This window comes from Puntigrus tetrazona, chromosome 6 (assembly GCF_018831695.1).
Source record: "Puntigrus tetrazona isolate hp1 chromosome 6, ASM1883169v1, whole genome shotgun sequence".
Lineage (NCBI taxonomy): Eukaryota > Metazoa > Chordata > Actinopteri > Cypriniformes > Cyprinidae > Puntigrus > Puntigrus tetrazona.
In genome coordinates this window covers 13,228,593-13,247,130 of record NC_056704.1, presented here as the reverse complement: position 1 = coordinate 13,247,130, position 18,538 = coordinate 13,228,593, and the positions used below count along the sequence as shown (strand labels likewise).

Here is an 18,538-nt window from a genome sequence, read left to right as displayed (position 1 = left end):
GGTGATTAAAACGATCAAATCAACTCAATTGCAGATTCATCTGCTCCAAGTTTTACTTGAACTATCCGGTTCTAGCAGTCTGTTTCTCATTCTATACCACAACACCGTTGTGCTAAAGTTTCAGGTCATCCCCTGTAGATTATTTTTTTCTCAAAAAGTTGTTTTTTACAGTAGTGCTTTCCATGTCCTCCCTATCCCATGAACTTGTTTGGTTCAGTAGGTTCTTCAGGGTCTTTGTGATTGACAAAGAAGAAAGGGCTGATATTAGAAAAAAAGGAAATCATTTTGTATTTCATAATCTTATATTACCTTTTTCCTTATATTTCCATATACTACGCCCTCTGAAAAAAACATCCCACAAACCTGTGTGGCAGGTAATTTAGTTACGCCCCACAGCAAGCTTGTAATTTGAGTCACAAAACTTGGAATTTACCCTTGAGATTGTTGATTTCATAAGCAAAATTATTTGACTTACTTTTAATAACTTACTCTTAACAAGGAAAACCAGTTTCAACTGTGAAGTCGGGAGCATCAGCCCTCAGCCAAGTTTCAGTGTTTGTATTCTCATTCACTTCTGGTCAGTTGCTTGTCTGTTTTATTAACCAGAGACTTCACATTGTCGAAGGCAGGTAAGGTCTGGATCTTTTTCTTTTGATTCAAAGCTAAACACAAGCTTTATTTCCCCAGAATCACCACGGGAACCCATTGGCAGCTTGTAAACAAAGCATGCAGGCTAGTAGACTATTGCTTCTTATAGTTCAACAAAACTACTCTTGTGGTCCATTGTGGAAAAGAATATTGCCAATGAAACATTTTGTGAAACTACGTCTGTGGTTAGTAATGGTGTGACATTAAACAATAAAACATTAAAAATATGTGAATATATGTTATTAATGTAAAATATACAATTACAAACATCTAATATATACTTAGCTGGGACCAACAACTAAGAGAATTAGATTAGATAAAATAATAAAATGACCAGAACTCATTTCAGTGTTTTATTTGGTGATAAATCTGTGTTTTGTTCAGTAATTCCCATAATCAACTTTAACTAGGTGCTAAATTCTCTACTGGAGTACTGAGCAAATTGCATTTTTCTCAGTAAATATATTTCTAAAGGTGCTGTTGACATACATTTCTTCATCAGATGTCAGTAACAACCGAAATAATCCAAACATAAAACTAAACAAAAAGGTTCAAAAAGTTCAGAAGTTCTGTGTCATAAAATGGAATGATCCAGGAAAAAAGTATTGAACACGGTTACTAAAATTTTTTTACCACTTTGTACAAAAGCCTTTGTTGCTAATGACAGCTTCAAGATGCCTCCTGTATGGAGAAACTAGTCGTATGCGTGGCTCAGGCGTGATTTTGGCCCATTCTTCCAATCTTGAGGTTCCATTGGCATCTTCTATGAACTCTAAACTTAGTTCTTTCCATAGATTTTCCATTGGACTAAAGTCTGGTGACTGGTCGGCCCATTCTAGCAGCTTTACTTTCTTTCTCTGAGATCAATTAAGAGTTTCCTTGGCTGTGTGTTTGGGATCATTTTCTCACTGAAATGTCCACCCTCATTTCATCTTCATCTAGTCGGTAGATAGGAGCAGATTTTTACCAAGAATGTCTCTGTACGTTTTTCTATTATTCCTTTCTTCAATTATATGAATTTAGCCAGTGCTGCACCATGATGTTTTGAGGTGATGTGCAGTTTCAAACATGGTGTGTTATAGCATTAAAAAAAAAAATTCTGACCAGACTATATTCACACAGTATTTCACAGGCTTGTATAAATGTTGGGCAGCAAACTTTACATGAGCTTCAACATGCATTTTCATCAGCAACAGAGATCTTGCATGGTGAGCGTGCATTACTTCTTGTTTTCTTTGAAACAATTGTACATGCGGATTCCAGGTCTTTCTGAAGCTCTCCACAAGTGGTCCTTGGCTCTTGGACAACTCTTAATTCTTTTCACTCCTCTGTCAGAAATCTTGGGAGGAGCACATGGCTGGTGTATGATGAAATGATGTTCTTTCTATTTCTTTATTATGGCCCCAACAGTGCTCACTGGATCATTCAGAAGTACAGCAACCCATCTGTAATCTATTTCATCAATATGTTTTGAGAGAATTTGCAAAGGTCTTGCAAAAGTTCTTTGCTTTTCCCCATTATGAAATGTTTCTTGTGCTTCACGCTGTTAATGACACCTTTTTATAGGACACCAGTTGGCACTGACTTAATTTCTCATATTAATTTCCAATGAAAATGGGCAGGATCGCTTTCTAATTACTGATAGATTTAAGCTGATGTCTTCGCTTTCCATGTCTTTTTGCGCTTCCATTTCTTCTGTGTTGTTTCCCTTTACACTGAACTTAATTTCTTAAACTCTTGAATTGTTACCGACATCTGTTGAAAAGTCATGTGAACAGAAATATATTTACTAAGACAAATGGTGTGGTGTTCAATACCTATTTTACCCTCTGCACTTTTAAGTGCCACTATAAAAGTAGACAATGAAAAGCATGATTTAAAGTGAAGAACAGTCAGTGTGTTGGCCTGCACACAGAAACTTCACCGGCGGGACAGAGTCAGTGCAGTTTTTGACCCGTTTTAGGGTTAGAGCACTTTAAAATGCCACAAATCCCACATTTTCACGCACACAAGTGGGAGTGAATTTTAAAGCACACTCCCGAGACTTCGCTAAGGGCAAGTGAGTAATATGCAAATGTTCAACCAGAGTATCTAGGACAATGCACAACGCTCTCTGATAGAAAGCTCTATTAATACACACCGGGACACTGTAGCCTTTTACAGAAGTGTTGATAGTGTTGCGTTTTTGAAACACAAAGCTGAATGCCACTTGACCCATTTACTACAGTCCAACGTCTGGGGTCTCGTCCCTCTACTACGTGTTCAAAAAATCCCAAACTCTTCCAAGATTCTTCATCAAGTTTTAATGGCAAGATGTCTTATAAATTATGAGAGCATCTCCAGCTGACTTTAGAAAAAAACGCTGCTATTCCCAACTCCTAACCACGGCACAAAGAAAAAAAGTTCTGGTTGACCGTTGAGTCATTTGCCTTTCGAAATCTTTAATCTGATTTTTAAAAATCTTTGAAAATTGATCTGACGCATGTTTGCGCCCGAGAAGTTTTTGAAGAGCCAAACTGTGGAGCTAAGGAATCGCTCCTCATCTAAACTCTTCTGAGAGTTCCCTAATGAGTTACACAAACGCAATCTCTCAGAGCACAAAAAAAAGAACAGGATCTCTTGCTGAGTATATTGAGATAGAAGTATCAATTAATCAGAAACTTCAGAGACAGTTTTGGTAGCGATTCACTAGCACGACACATACAGTGTGCCTCAAAGTCTGCATTATTCAGTTCTGCGTCCCGCTTGTGCTCTTTAGAAATGAAAATACCTCGTAATGGAGGGAGGAAGTGCTGTGTGTGTTGGCTTGAACTGTGATGAATGCGGCCAACTGTGAAAACTATTATGTGTTCCTTGTCTTTTAACGGATTATGTTCTAGCACAGGGTACAGCTGAATTACCATGTAACCAATCTCTGCTAATAATTACGCCAATGTATCCCGACTCAGACTTAAGGCATGTTGTATTCAGTATGAGAAACAGAAGATAACTGAATCGTGGCTTTCTCTGGAGACCCAGAGTCCTCTGTTCCACCAGTACAAACTACAATATCCTCAACTGAGGGAGCGCTAAGCGTCCAGCCGGGAGAGATCATGGCATTGACTCTGATTAATTTAGTTAATTATTAGCCTTGGGGTTCCTCCCCAGCAGTCACTCACAACACCCGCTCTATCCCCTATCCTGCCCTTTTAAAAGTAAGGAGGCCTTGAACAAGCAATCAGATGGGTAGCAATTACAGAGTTTCTATACTCAAAGGGTTCCTCGTCTTACAGCGCAGATCTTCAGAGGAGTTCTGGATGACATCCTGCAGGATCATAAGAGAAATCTTAGGGGAAGGAGATGTGTGGGGAAGAAAGGGAGCAATGGAAGAGGTAAGAACGGAAGCGGTCTTGGTCTAAAATGTGTGCTGATGCTTTATGCGTATCTTGTTTTGTCATAAAAGACCCCATGAACACCATTTTCTATTTTTTTTTCTCGATATAGTCTTTATATTCCGTTTGAAACAGGGCTCGCTTAAATCAAAGGTCTGCTTTTAAAAAGTTTACATTATAGCTCTGTAAAACCACAAACTGCTACTTATTGCTCAGGTGACATTATGAACAGACAAATAAAATAAAATAAAATAAAAGACCACAAAACCAGTCTTAAATGTACACTGACATTATTTATACTTTAATAATTATATTTTATACTTTAATAATAATATTTTAATAATTTATACCTAATTTATACCATTTGAAAATCTGGAATCTGAGGCTGCAAAAAAAAATACTGAGAAAATAATCTTTAAAGTTTTCCAAATGAAGTTCTTTGCAATGCATATTACTAAAAAATAATTAGGTTTTAATATATTTAAGGTAGGAAATTTACAAAATATTTTCATGGAACATGATCTTTACTTAATAGCCTAATGATTTTTGGCCCAATGTATTGCTACAAATATTCCCCCGATAACTTTTGTGGTCACAAAAAAAAAAAAAAAAATTCAATGTAAAAAAAAGCACTCTACAAAAACACTCTAAAAATGTTTATAGAATATAAAATCCTACTGTAAAGAAGTTTCTAATGCTTCATAAAAAGTATATACAATATAAGCTTAGTGGAAAGTGCTATTCACCCAGCAGAGCTTTTAAATCTGTATGTCTGCTAAAGGTTGTTTTGTCAACTTTTAGTAGTACACTATAATACAGATTGCCACTGAGCTAACAGACATAAACTAAAAGCCACAATTGCATAGGGACTTTGACCTTCACATACAATGCTTCTTCTTCCTCTCTCCTACTTTCTTTAACCTCATCACACCCCTGGCTTTCTTCCTCTTTTAGCCCCTCTCTTAAATCCCAGGAGTGCTGTGCTCTTGGTTAGATGCTGTGGCTGTGTGTGACATTCTCAGTGACTGGGTATGCCTGGCTGACCTGGGTTCACACAGACCCATTTACAGGCTCACTAGCCTGCTTTCAACCTCCCTCTAGCCATTAAGGCAGTTTGCAAACACTGCGCATATATATGTGTGTGTGTGTGCGCGCTTGTGACTGTGCAATGTGCACTCGTGCCACGCGTTTACTCCGGGCCACTCGCTGCTGACACATGCCTTGATGAAAGCAGGACACATCAGCCCGACCCACCCTCTCTCTTGTTTCATTTAACCCTTACACCCTGCTTCACGCAAACCAGTTTATACATTCAGGCCCTGAACTAAGCACTTCAGAATAAAAAGCATGCCAATATAGAGTGAAAACATGTTACAGCTTTTGTTGTCAAGCCTGTGAGGCTGACTGTGAGGTTAGGGGTTTTTCATATCAGTGAGGAAATATGATATAATAGCATTTATATAGCATATTTAATATTGCATTTAATCATTTAGAAGACGCTTTTATCAATAGAAGCAATCAAAATGAACAAAAGAGCAATAATATGCGAGTGCTATGACAAGCCTCAGTTAGCCCAGTGCAGTAAACATACACGGCAAGGGTTTTATTTTTCTTTAGAATTATATAGCCTAATAAATATAAAGAAAAGAAATAGAACAGAAAAATAATAAAAAAATATATTGATAATTTAAAAAAATATATATAATTGAAATTATATTCATCTATAAAAAATAGCAAAGGAGAGATTTCATTTGAGTTTTATTATATTATTTTAATCTGAAACATTTGTAAGCTAATGTATAAAAATTTAAGCATATAAGTTTAAAAGGACAGCATTTATCTAAAACAAAAGCTTTTCTAACAATACACACTATCACTCAGAAGTACTTTTTATATTTATTTGATTTATTTAATAATTGGTTCTGGACTTTCTCTATAGCTGTTTTACGCATTTATAATAAATGCTTCGTTTAGCATATTAGAATGATTTCTGAATGACCATATCCAGCTTTGCCATCACAGGAATAAACTGCATTAGAAATATATGAATCTAGAAAACTGTTAATTTTGGATCAAATAAATGCAGCCTTTGTGAGCAAAAGAGACTTAAAATCTTACCAGTCTAAAATGTCTATATATGTCTAAAATGTGTATATATATATATACACACACACATTTGTTTTTCATTGTACTACTTCTACTACTAGTACTAATTTAAAGAATCTAAATCAGACTTCTCAGACAGTTGAGGAAGCTGAAGTAGATGTGTAAAGCAGTGAGCTCTGTTTCCCAACTAAAGAGTGAAAACAGAAGCTGCCGGTAAGAGCTGATAGGAAGAAGTACAGGGAATGTCTTCTGACACTTACGGTAAAAAGAAGGAAGCTCAGACTGCTACAAAACAATCCCACACTTCAACACATACTTTAGGCTTAATCACACTTCTGCAAAACAAAACCTGCTGTTCCCATTCCTATTCCAGGAGATCTACCTTTCTGCTCCAACCATAATAAAACAGACTTGAACCAGCTAATTATGATCTTCAAGAACACTTGATAATTACACACAGGTGTATTGGAGCAGACATGAGGCCTCATTTATAAATCTTATGTATTCTCAGATTTGATCGTATAGAGTTTACGCTTAATTCCATGACAGCGTACGCACATTTTTATCGGCAGAGTATTACAGTTTTTTTGAAAATGTAAGCTGTTCTTGCAGCTCGCTGCTTTAAATTAGGATGTTCGGTGAAATTTTATGTGTTAACAATGTTACTTAGGAGACGTTTACAAGAGCTGAAACCATTCATTTGCGATTCATAGATCTGAAAGAGAGGCGCTCGATTTCTGTTCGTCTGTTCATTCTATGAATCGCACGTACGCATGCCGGAGAAATGATGGTAAGGTGAAATTTAGGATGGTTTCTGCACAACATCTTATAAATGAGGCCCCTGGAACTGAATTCTGCAGGAAGCTAGCCATAGCCATAGCACTTAACTTAACAACGAAATGGATACGTTTATAATCTAATTCATAAATATTAAACCTTTTTAACGTTATTAAATGCACATACTGAGTGACTGATAACATCTCTATCATGAAATACACTTGTTGGTTTGCATTTTTGCTTTTAGTTTATTTCAAGATCTGAGGTAAACTGCCTATTGGTTCTTTCAGCATGGCCACGAAATATGATATTTAAACTCGTATTTGACTTGGTAAACTTTGAATAAAGCACATAATCACCTGAGATTATCTACTGTCGCATAATTTGTATGTTGTTGTTCCAGACGCAATATTGCGGATAATAACAATTAAATTAGCAATTTTGCGGGTCAATGTCGTGGCTAGTTAGAAAAAGACTAACAATTAAAATGCATTTAAACTTTAATATAATTAATTAGTTATAATTAACCAGTCATGGCTTGTAAGGATGTGGGATATACAGAGAATGGGCAAAGCAATGAAAATGGACAATAAGAACATTTTAAGTAAGCTTAGAAATCCTGGAAATAGAGGATGAATCGTAACAATAATAATGACTCTAAAATGTATTTGGACACTTAAGTTGGCTAGTTTTGCTTTTCTGCAAATAGTTCTTAATGGCTGTATGAAGGCAGGTTTGTGTGAGGTAAACTGGTCACATACCAAAATACTCCTCAGAGGGGGGGTTGTCCATGTCGTACAGCATCTTCTTCGTCAGACGGTCCAGTTCCTCCTCGGGACGACCCTGAAACACAGCAAAGATACACACCATGATTATTCATTATGTACGCTCTCAATCACACATTAATCGGCTTGTACGCAAAGGTACGGGAGCACAAAGCCCACAAACATTCTCTAAAACACGGTGCCGTTTACCATAACGAGATAACGGCAGGCTAATTAAATGATGAGTTGATGCAACAGATATTCATGGATGTGCACAAGCGTCTCTTAATTAGATGGATCAGCATCCTAACGAGATCATAAGCCTAACAAATAACTCAGACGTCAAGACTGTTGCTGAGGTTTCAGAAGGTAAAGTGAAGGCTGTGACAACTGCTTTTTTCGAAGCACTCAAACACTCAAAATCTTACTTCATTACCTGCATCTACAGCTTGTTTTTAAATGACAGGTTCTTCCTGTACTTTCATTGGCAAAAGAGTTGAGCCGAAGCGCTGTGTGTTGTGTTTGTGTTCGTGTTTCAAGATCTTGCAGTGCGAAGTTTGATAAAACTTAGACTGCAGTTCAAATGTCTGGGGGTTATGATATTTATTTATTTATTTATTTTGCTCACCAATGCTGCATTTATTTGATGAAGAAATATAGCAAAACATTATTAGAGTGAAATATTAACACAATTTAAAGTAACTGTTGTCTAGTTTAATATATTGTATTTTATGTGATTTATTTTCAGCAGCCATTGCTCGTAATATGTTACAAGTAATTACAACATTACAAGTAATATGTTCATTTGGTGAGCAAATAATAATTTTTATTGTCATTGTTGAAATGGTTGCGTTGCTTTATTAATTTCTTTATTTGTTTGTTTATTTATTGAATCTAGGATGAATACAAAGATCAAGAGAAGAACATTTATTTTGTAATAATTTTTTGTAATAATGTGAGTATTTTTGCTGCCACTTTTGACCAATTTTAACGCATGTTGATGCAATAAATCTTTTTATTTAATTCAAACCCATAACATTGATAGGAAAATATATTCTAGATTATTATCATATTATATAGACAAAATATTTGTACATTTATTTATTACCAATATGCAATATAAGTAGTATAAGAAAAAAATAATATAAGACGTTTATTATAATATAACAAAAACACAATCAAAATTATTACAGAAAAAAATATATTTTCTTTATTTATTTATTACTAATATTACTGTTTTCTTTACTGCAAGAACAACTTTTTTTCCTTTTTACTATTAAACATTATAAACAAGCAAATGACTCTCAAGGTCAATACCTTACAAATAACACAATAAGAGTCAGAATTTCATCTCGGCGCCTGAGCATGTCTTAGTGACGCGGTGACAATGGCAACATTTTAAATTGCCACGTTCAAATCTCATCTGTGGAGGATGTCAAGAAATTTCAGGCGTAAGAGTTTATATACTAGTGGTAAAGAAATTACATATTACAGCTTTAATTCAGTCAGAAATAGGTACAACTCAACATATCACGCCTCTGTCTTCCGTTTCCTTTAACCAAACGATCAAAATGACCAAGCCAGGTGATCCACATACAGACCGGCAAACAAACAATCAGAATCCTAACCAAATGTCAGGGCTTTTGCATCCAAAACCATTAAAGATCACACAATGACCAAAAGAAGGTCAAACAGGAAACCACTCCGAAAAAAAAACACATCAACAACCCTGTTCAATTACAAAAAAACACACACTTCTGCAAATCGCCGGGGGGTTAAACACAAAACGGAGCCAGAGGTCTGGATGCCTCTGGTGTTGGTGTTAACGCAGGATGTCCCCGTCTGTGAAGAGCTCAGATAAAAGCATCAATTACAGACACAAATCACAACCTTTGGTTCCCTCCCTCTGACCAACAGACACAAAACACCCGTTCTGCCTCAGTTTAGCAACAACTTTATCAGCCCCGAAGTTGTTCGCTCATGCGGTTCCTTTCTTGTCACAAGTTCCCGCACCAATCTGCACGCTGTCAGGCCTGTGAGACTCGTTCTGTCAGTGAGATACAGAGCCGGCGACGGCATTTCACGCAGACGGTGGGAGGGAAACTAATGAAAACTTTCATGTAGCCCACACAAAAACTTTTAATTCAGCGTATCTCCACTTCCCGTAGACAGCTAATTATTATGGTGGGGGTTAATTGCTCGTATATGGACACAGAATGTTGTGGATGGATGCAAACAATCGAGGAGTGCTCAGGAAAGTTTCCGCGGATCTGTTTGTTGACCTGTGTCTGGGTTCCCGGGCGGACCCGTATCCCTTCACAGAATGAGGGGCCTCGTGTTTTCAAGAACTATGATGTGTGGAGTTTCTCATTTGAGTTTCTCAATCGCTCCGTGCGGTTTATGACAATTTGACATGTAATTTAACAGTCTGAGTGGGCACAGTGGATTATTGTGGACAAGAAAAACAACTAATTAAAAAGAGTGCTGTGTGTAATTATCTCTCGGTGTGTGTACGACCGGTTATTTATATATATGTTAGCATTTGCATTATATTTAGCATTATAGAAAAACATTAAGGAACGGGGAATTAAAGTATGCATAGACTCGCATACATCCTCGCATACTCGCATGCATCGAATGTTCTGGCCTTTTGATGTGAGACTGAAGAAGTAAAATCAAGCTAGGATTCCACTGCTGCAAAATATACTACATTTTCATATTAAACAATAATATATATATATATATATATATATATATATATATATATATATATATATATATATATATATATAAGTGATTTCTGTTCATGTTCAGATATTACCATTAAAAATGTGATGCCTTTTTTAACATATATTTCTGAAGAAGTCTTATGCTTACCAGTGTTTATTTAATAAAAATAAAAAAAAACTGTAAAATCAGTGATATTTTCAAACAATATTACACGTAAAAATAACATTTCGAACTGAGTTGATTCAATTACTATACCATATAACTAAAGCTCTGCAAAATGTATAATAACAGAAATAAGCTTAAAATATTTCAATGGCTTTTTTAGAATAAAGGCTTAACCGACATGCAGACCTTAAACGGAGAATTGTGTGCATGTGATTGGGGCCAAGGACTAAAATGTCACCGCATTTAGTGGCTGCTGAAACCGGATCGCAGGTGCTTTGTGACTGAGACACGTTTCTGCACTGAAGTACCATGCAAAAACATGACGCTCAGCCTAACCGTTTAGTAAATTGGCCTGTCTTTCATGTGAGTTGTATGAGTCATTCAAAATCAAGACAGGAGAGCGAGAGAGCGAGAGAGAGAGAGAGAGAGAGAGAGAGAAAGTGATAGACAGAGGGTGAGAAGGTGTAAACAGACTTCTGAACAAAATTTCATTGAAGAAAGCCTCACAGTACCAGGGGATGAAATACTCACTTGAGTGTAAAAGCACATCTCTCACGAGCTCAAAGAGCGCTGCGCTGGTCTTTCAAGAACATGGTTAGGGTTTGCATTTCTGCAAGCATGAGGTCACCGTTCTCTCCCATAAAAATGATTCCCTAAAGAGCCATTTCCTCCTCTTCTTCCAAAAGAAACAAATGATTGTGATATTCATGTGGCTCTGAAAGGTGTGATTTCTCTAACTTGTGTTGGACACTGACTGTTATTTAAAAACAAGGCAGTTACTCAACGATAGAGCCTCTAATCCCTTCATTAATGAGTCTTGACTATTAATCGTAATGGTATGAACACATTTTATGTACCTTCCTTAGTTCATGCTGAAGACTTTTTTGGCCATATTTGATTAGGGCTCTGTATGCTTAAGTTGATTAATGCCTTGATTTGATGAGATTAGATTTGAGAATGAGTCGTCAATATCATTCAGTTTTGCTCAAATCATCAATATCATATCAAGTTTGCGGTCAATGACTTTTGTGCAGAATGCAGAATGCATTACAATGATCAAAAGTGACAGTAAAGGAATTTATAATAATATAATATAATATAATATAATATAATATAATATAATATAATATAATATAATATAACATTCCTTAGAAAAAACATTACTGCTGTGCATCTTAAGACAAAAGTTTAAGATCAGTTAGTGCAAGTTTATTTCAATTGAAAAAGATTTACAGATTTTCATATTTCATATTTACATTTTAGTCTAGGACTAGGTTTAAGGCCTTGTCTGTGAAAGCAGGTGTATAATATAATATAATATAATATAATATAATTTCAAACTTAATCGAAGCGTCTTGAAATCCTTACAAAATGTTTATGGTTTTGATAAAAATATTAAGCAGCACTGTTTTCAGTCATTACAATAATAATACAAATGCTACCAAATCAATCAGCATTTTATCATGTTTTCTAAAAAATCAAGTGACACTAAAAACACCAAACACCGGTTGAGAATTTAGTTTTGCACAACAAGCATAAATTCTTACACTAAAACTACAATAATCATTTGACTCATGCCAAACTTTTCTAAAAAAACTGTAAATATGGGCATGCTCAACTAAGAAAGTGATAAACCACAGAATACTTCTATTGTAACTTGCAGTTACATTAATTACCTCATACATATACTACCGTAGTGTCCTTTTAGGCAATCACATTTTTTGCTATCAATTTTTTTTTTTGCATTTTGTCATTTGCAAATAAAACAAAACCGAGTTTGGAGAGTAAGCATGTAAAGACAGAATGGATATTTTTGACTGAACTATCCCTTTAATGTGATTTAGTGAGATGTAATCAGCTAATACTCTATGTTCCAGGGAATCCATCAAAATGAATAGTCTGATAGAATAATGGCTGTTTGGATGTGAGCAGAAGTAGAAAGGGGATGTATAATGACTTGGTGGTGTGCCAGAGGGGGGCACAGGTGGAGGAAAGGAGGTAAGGATGAGGAGAAGACTCAGTCAGAGGCTATAAACCTCGACTCTCATGCTGGGTTATCGGCATTCTGTCAGGGGCCATTACACACCACATTGCTGGTGTGTGTTCACCTGCTGCCCCCCACAGGGAGCATGCTCAGTGGGGCCATGGGCTAAACACCAACCCCAAACCCCCACCCACTGTACTGCACCGAACTGCCTTTACCCTCCACCGAACATCAGCTTCTGCATTTCCCAGTTCTTATCGCTCATTCCCTAGCTCTCAATGATGGAATATGCAGAAGCAGGAAAAAAAAAAACATGCAACTAACTTTTGCCAGTATGTTGGGTTGCCAAGTACTCTATTAAAACTTACCCTGTAGAATGCAGAATTGTCTAAAATGAAACATCTTTGCCACTTTTGTTGATCTGATTTAACGTAAAACCTATACTCGGTTTACAAAAATGAGCGACTATATGAGTGTTTTATCTAGACAAAGAAGTTCTACACTTAAATGTGAAATTTCCCTTCTGTCATGAAACACGAGGGCAGAAAAGTACCTTTATCTTTCACTGTAACCCATTTGTGTGAGAATTAAGAGGAGAGGGACCTTTAGAATGAAGATGGACATCGCCTCCTTTATGGGATTTAATGTTATCACAGAAACTGAATGAGAATATGACGGATAGCGAATGAGAGATGATCAAGACACGCACAATATACATTCACTTCAATGATTGGTTGATGTTTTAATATATCATGATATAAAATATCACGTTAAATAGAGTACAATGAGAATTTTAAACAGAATACAATGAACATATTGTGATGAAAGTTTGTAACCAGGCTGTTTTGGGGCACCCGATGGTGACTCGAATGATGACCCAACACAGCCTGGTTACAAACTATTCCTTTAAGGGGCCTGATAGTACACTGATAAGAATCGTAAGGGTTAAATATTACAAATTCAACTATAAAATATTGATATCCAGGGTAAATGATGTGACGCTACTAATTTATTAAAAAAAGCATAATAGAGAGGACCACTCAAGAACAATAAATCTCATAAAATTTTAAGTATTTTGAACTTTTAATGAAGGCAAGGTTACTTGAATTCATGATTCATGATTAATGAATTGATTCATAATATTCCTGATTATTAATTCCTGAAATAATTACACTGTATTTATTTTGACACACTCATAAGAAAAATAGAATTTAGCTTTAAATTATATTATAATTTATTTGTTTTATTATTATTATTAATAATAATAATAATAATAATAATAACAATAATAATAATAATAATAATAATAACTAGGATGTGTATGCTTACAGGTTACTTACTTTATGTTATTAATTTTTACTACAAAATATAATCCTTTCTTGAAAATGGTCTTAGTCTTTCAAAATCACAAGAAAAACAAAAACAAAAATGTAAACACATTTTAAATATTGAATCAATTTTTTCTTTCCTTACCCTTTGTCATACCCCCTCCTTTCAGTGAACCACTTATAATACTGTTCCACAATAGAATGTAATATATTTCAAGTGTCAGAGTACATTTATTTGTCAAATTCTGTTTTAATTTTCCACTTCCAAATTTGTTTTGTGTTTCAGAAATTTAGCAGCAGCTTTCGACTGAAAATTGTTTATACACCAAATCATTTTCTAGTGTAGTTTACAGTTACAGTAAGGTTTTTGCAGATGTAAAGCCATTGTTACGACACAAGTTCTTACTGTGACCTTGTTTACAATATATGAAACCATACTACTGTATGTGTGTGTGTGTGTGTGTGTGTGTGTGTGTGTGTGTGTGTGGGTCCATGGCAACATACCACAGATATCTGTCACAATCTATAGCATGAGGCATTAAGTGAATAAGTGAGAAAATAAATAAATAAACTACACCTGCAAAGGACAGCCGGCTACTGCAGAGAGGGAGAAAGCAAAAAAAAAAAAAAAAAAAAAAAAAAACACAACAGAGGCAAAAACAAGCTCAAGGCCACCTAGAGAGAAGCTAGCAAACACACAAACAACAAACACACACTTTTACACGCAGAAAGTATACATTTGCCTCTGCATAAAATGGGTCATGTTGTTTTCAGCTCTAATTAAAAAGTAAGTGGGAAAAACACAACAGGCAAGTCTGAATAAAGAAACTGCGGTGATGGAGATCTTTATGAAGACAGAAAACATGCCATTGATAATAATTAAAACGAAAGATCAAGAAACTTCCGCTATTGGAAGTCCGCACAGACACAAAGAGCATAAGAATAAGCTACGCTTTGAGAAAATCACTTTTCGCCTTGACGTATGTAGTCTGTAACGCGTGATGCTTCTCTCGCTGCGTGACGGAGGTGAGTGTGTGTGTGTGTGTGTGTGTGTGTGTGTGTGTAAAAGTAGGTCAGGTTTTGGGAACTGACACATCTCCGTGCTAACAGATAAGAGCAAATCTGAAGTGCTAAGAGCGGCCCTAGAAGAAGAAAGCTAGCTAGAGGAAGAGGGAGAGAGGTAGCATACGGGTTATAAGAGATGATCATCGAGGGTTCAACACGCAGAGGAAAGCATAAGTGACAGTTAGCTGTTCTTTTTTTTACCTATCGTTACACACACACACACACACACACAAAAATCACTAAACATTGTCTTTGAACACATCCTCTTGTGTTCTTTCGGCGCGGCTGTAATTGTCGGTCGTTATGTTGTTCTTGCCTTTACTAAAGGTGCCATTTATTTATATTTAAACACTGGCGGGGAGCGTAATGAACATCTACACAGGTTTGCACCTAAAAATCAATGTCCTGGCTCTCTCGTGCGCTTCCTCTTTGTGATTCACTGGTTCGGCCTCCCTATCATTTGCTCGGCATGAAGAGAGACAATCCTTCCCATCAACTGACAACAAACTCTAGGCAAATGACAGATGATTTGAATGAGGGTCTGAAGGTTATCTCGTGTCCAAACACCAGCACGCCAAATTATCTGCTCCACAGACAAAACGGCCAGCTACGAGAGCGATGCTTCCTGCCTGTATGCATTCACCTACACACACACACACACACACACACAGAATGTGATGGGAGAATGAGGATTAAAACAGTGCGGTCCAACACAGAGGGGAAGTAGAGCATGATGAGGACTGGAAAGTGACAGCCTGCTGTAAGACATGCCACTCAGCAGGGGTCGCTGTTACGCAGGGAGGACAGTACAGTAGAGTACAGTACACCCAGACACCCAAACACAATAATCTTGATGACACGGACAAGAGGCCGAAAGGATATAATGGGTACTTTTCTTTTTTGTGGAGAGTACACTTTTTTGAGGCACACTTTTCACACTCCCACTAGTTTCATTTCAAATTATGTTAAAGCGTGTATAAAAATGCATCGCAGGAGAATTCTATCATTTAAGTTCTATTTTTCTATTATTTATCTTGTTTATTAAGCAGAGATGCACTGAACTGATCAAAAGTGACAGCAAAGAGATTGCTGTTTATTATTAAATGCTTTCTATTTATTAAAAAAAAAAAAAAAATAATATATATATATATATATATATATATATATATATATATATATATATATATATATATATATATATACAAAAATCAACAATGATATTTTATATTGTAATAATATTTAACAAATTACTGGTGTACTGTATTTTTATAAAATAAATGATTAATGCAGCCATAACCATACATACTACAACCATAATTTCAATTCAATTGTTTAAAATATTTTTGCATTTTAAAGTCTTTTTTTCATGAGCATTGTTTTCTTTATATATATTTTATGCAATATTTTCTTTACACATGCACATCCCATCATACGCATGATTTTCTCTGACACTGATTTCTCTTCGGTAACCAAGCAAACTAACTTCTGACAAGAGTTGAGACATTTGGTTGGGATGGGAATTATGTAAAACTTTGGATTGAACTGATATATATCATTTTAAACATAATACATAAGACATTTCTGAAATTCTAATTATCATGCATATTATTATCATTATCTATGACCAAACAAATTGTTATGTTATGTTGCATTATATTACATGAAAAAGAGCAAAACAACAAAGTTTATAAACAGATTTGACATTTTTGATATATATATATATATATATATATATATATATATATATATATATATATATATATATATATATATATATATATATATATAATAGCAAGAGAATGGTAAATAGCCACAGTGAGATCCAAAGTGAAAATGCTATACTATTTAATAAAATGATTTCATAACCAATTATATTACTGTAGCACTGTAGTTTAAGTGAAAAGCCTGAATGCTAGATCTCCAGTGTGTCCCGGGTTTGACTGATAGGACTAAATGAACAAGCTCCTCCCAGCCTCATTTAAACTCAGCTTAACAATAGCAATTCTTTGGCTCCTCAGAACACAGACTTGGCTACAACAAACGGTATGTAATAACGTAACTGATTACAAGTGTCATTGTGCTCAATACTGAAATTGCTGACAAACAAAACACACAATATAGATGCAGATTGATTGGCAGAGCAACGTTCTCTCTCTCAGAAAGAGACGGAGCCGTATTGATCTGAGCTGTAATTTACTGCGCCGGCAGTGCTCGCTCTAGGACCGCGGAGCAGAAGAGTGTCAGGGCTGTATTATTAACGGCCAGCACAGGGCTCGGCCCGCCTGATATACAGAGAGCCCACTCTGACAAATGAAACCAGCAGCACCGTTGTCAGCAGTTTGGGTCCTCTACAAAACATCCACGCTTAGCCGGTGCAGACACTGACCTCAAGTTCCCTCGGAAGGGCCCGTATGGAGCAGAGCAAAGATACAAACAAGGGAACTTACAGCAGAATGCGAAGCCTATAAAAGCGCTGATGGGGAAACTGAAAGAGTATACGCTACCAGTCAAAGTTCAAAATAAAACGATATTTGCGAGTTGCTATTTGCACAATTAAAATAAAAAAAAAATAAAAAAAAAAAGAATAATTTTGGAAGAAATTTCTAATGCTCACCAAGGCTGTCAGACCAGAAATCACTTCTGATTTGTGGTTTATTCACTCATGAATAAATAAATCGATAAATAATTCTATTTAGTACTTTAAATACATATTATGTATAAATAAAAACACACATATACATTAAAACATTTACATGTATTTAATATTTACATCTATATTTCTATTCATATAATTCATATTACAAATAAATATATTTTATATATAAACAACATATTTAACTGAAATATGAACATGCATGTGTGTGTATTTATATAAAGATTAATTGTTTTACAGCACTTATTTGATTTTTTGGTAAACAATAAAAAATAAAATCTTGCTGTAAAAACCATCACTGTGTGTGTGTGTGTGTGTGTGTGTGTGTGTGTGTGTGTGTGTGTGTTGTTTGTGCCCACAATGATAGTAACACCTAAAATTTTTGATATTGTGGGGACCAGCCTGCGGCCATCACCAGGGAACAATATATAAAAAATAGTAAACTATATTTATCTGATAGAGTAGCAATGCAAACAGGGGTAGGATTAGGGAATAGAAAAATATTGTTTGGTCAGTATAAAAGTAATAGAAAAGTAAAGTTCCCACAATTCACAGAAACCTAATGTGTGTGTGTGTGTGTAAAAATATCAAGTTATATAAAATATTATTCATATTATATTATATAAAGTATATAAATAAATGCAAAATAAACACACACACAAACAGGCACTTGTGACTGACTTTGCAAAGTGTTTGGCGATTACATAATGAAAGGGATACTTGAGATTTATAAGGACATGATATGCAAACTTTTACAAGGTGAACAGTTTAGTATTACCAGTAAAAAAAAAAGAAAAAAAAAAGAGGCGGGGCATGGGTGGGCTATAGGATTTGGGGTTCTACAGAGCTGCACCCCACAGGGACACGGAGAAAGCTGGGGAAGAAGTGAAACCTGATTCACAGATATCCTTCCAGCATCCTGTCAAATTGGTCGTTTAACCTTTACA

The 18,538-nt window shown here is 35.6% G+C and overlaps 1 protein-coding gene and 1 long non-coding RNA gene across 3 annotated transcripts in view; one reads left to right on the top strand and one right to left on the bottom strand.

Annotated features, from left to right (window-relative positions):
• The window catches only part of LOC122346939 (LIM domain containing preferred translocation partner in lipoma), a 159,986-nt gene that overhangs the window by 32,050 nt on the left and 109,398 nt on the right, over positions 1-18,538 (bottom strand). For both annotated transcript variants that reach the window (XM_043241840.1, XM_043241841.1), the window contains exon 7: positions 7,664-7,745. In XM_043241840.1, coding sequence (XP_043097775.1) covers positions 7,664-7,745 — 82 coding nt within the window. The remainder of the gene's footprint in view (positions 1-7,663; positions 7,746-18,538) is intronic.
• LOC122346940 overlaps positions 3,460-18,538 on the top strand; it is a 29,615-nt gene continuing 14,536 nt past the window's right edge. The window contains exon 1 of the long non-coding RNA XR_006251183.1: positions 3,460-4,019. This is a non-coding gene — a long non-coding RNA (uncharacterized LOC122346940). The remainder of the gene's footprint in view (positions 4,020-18,538) is intronic.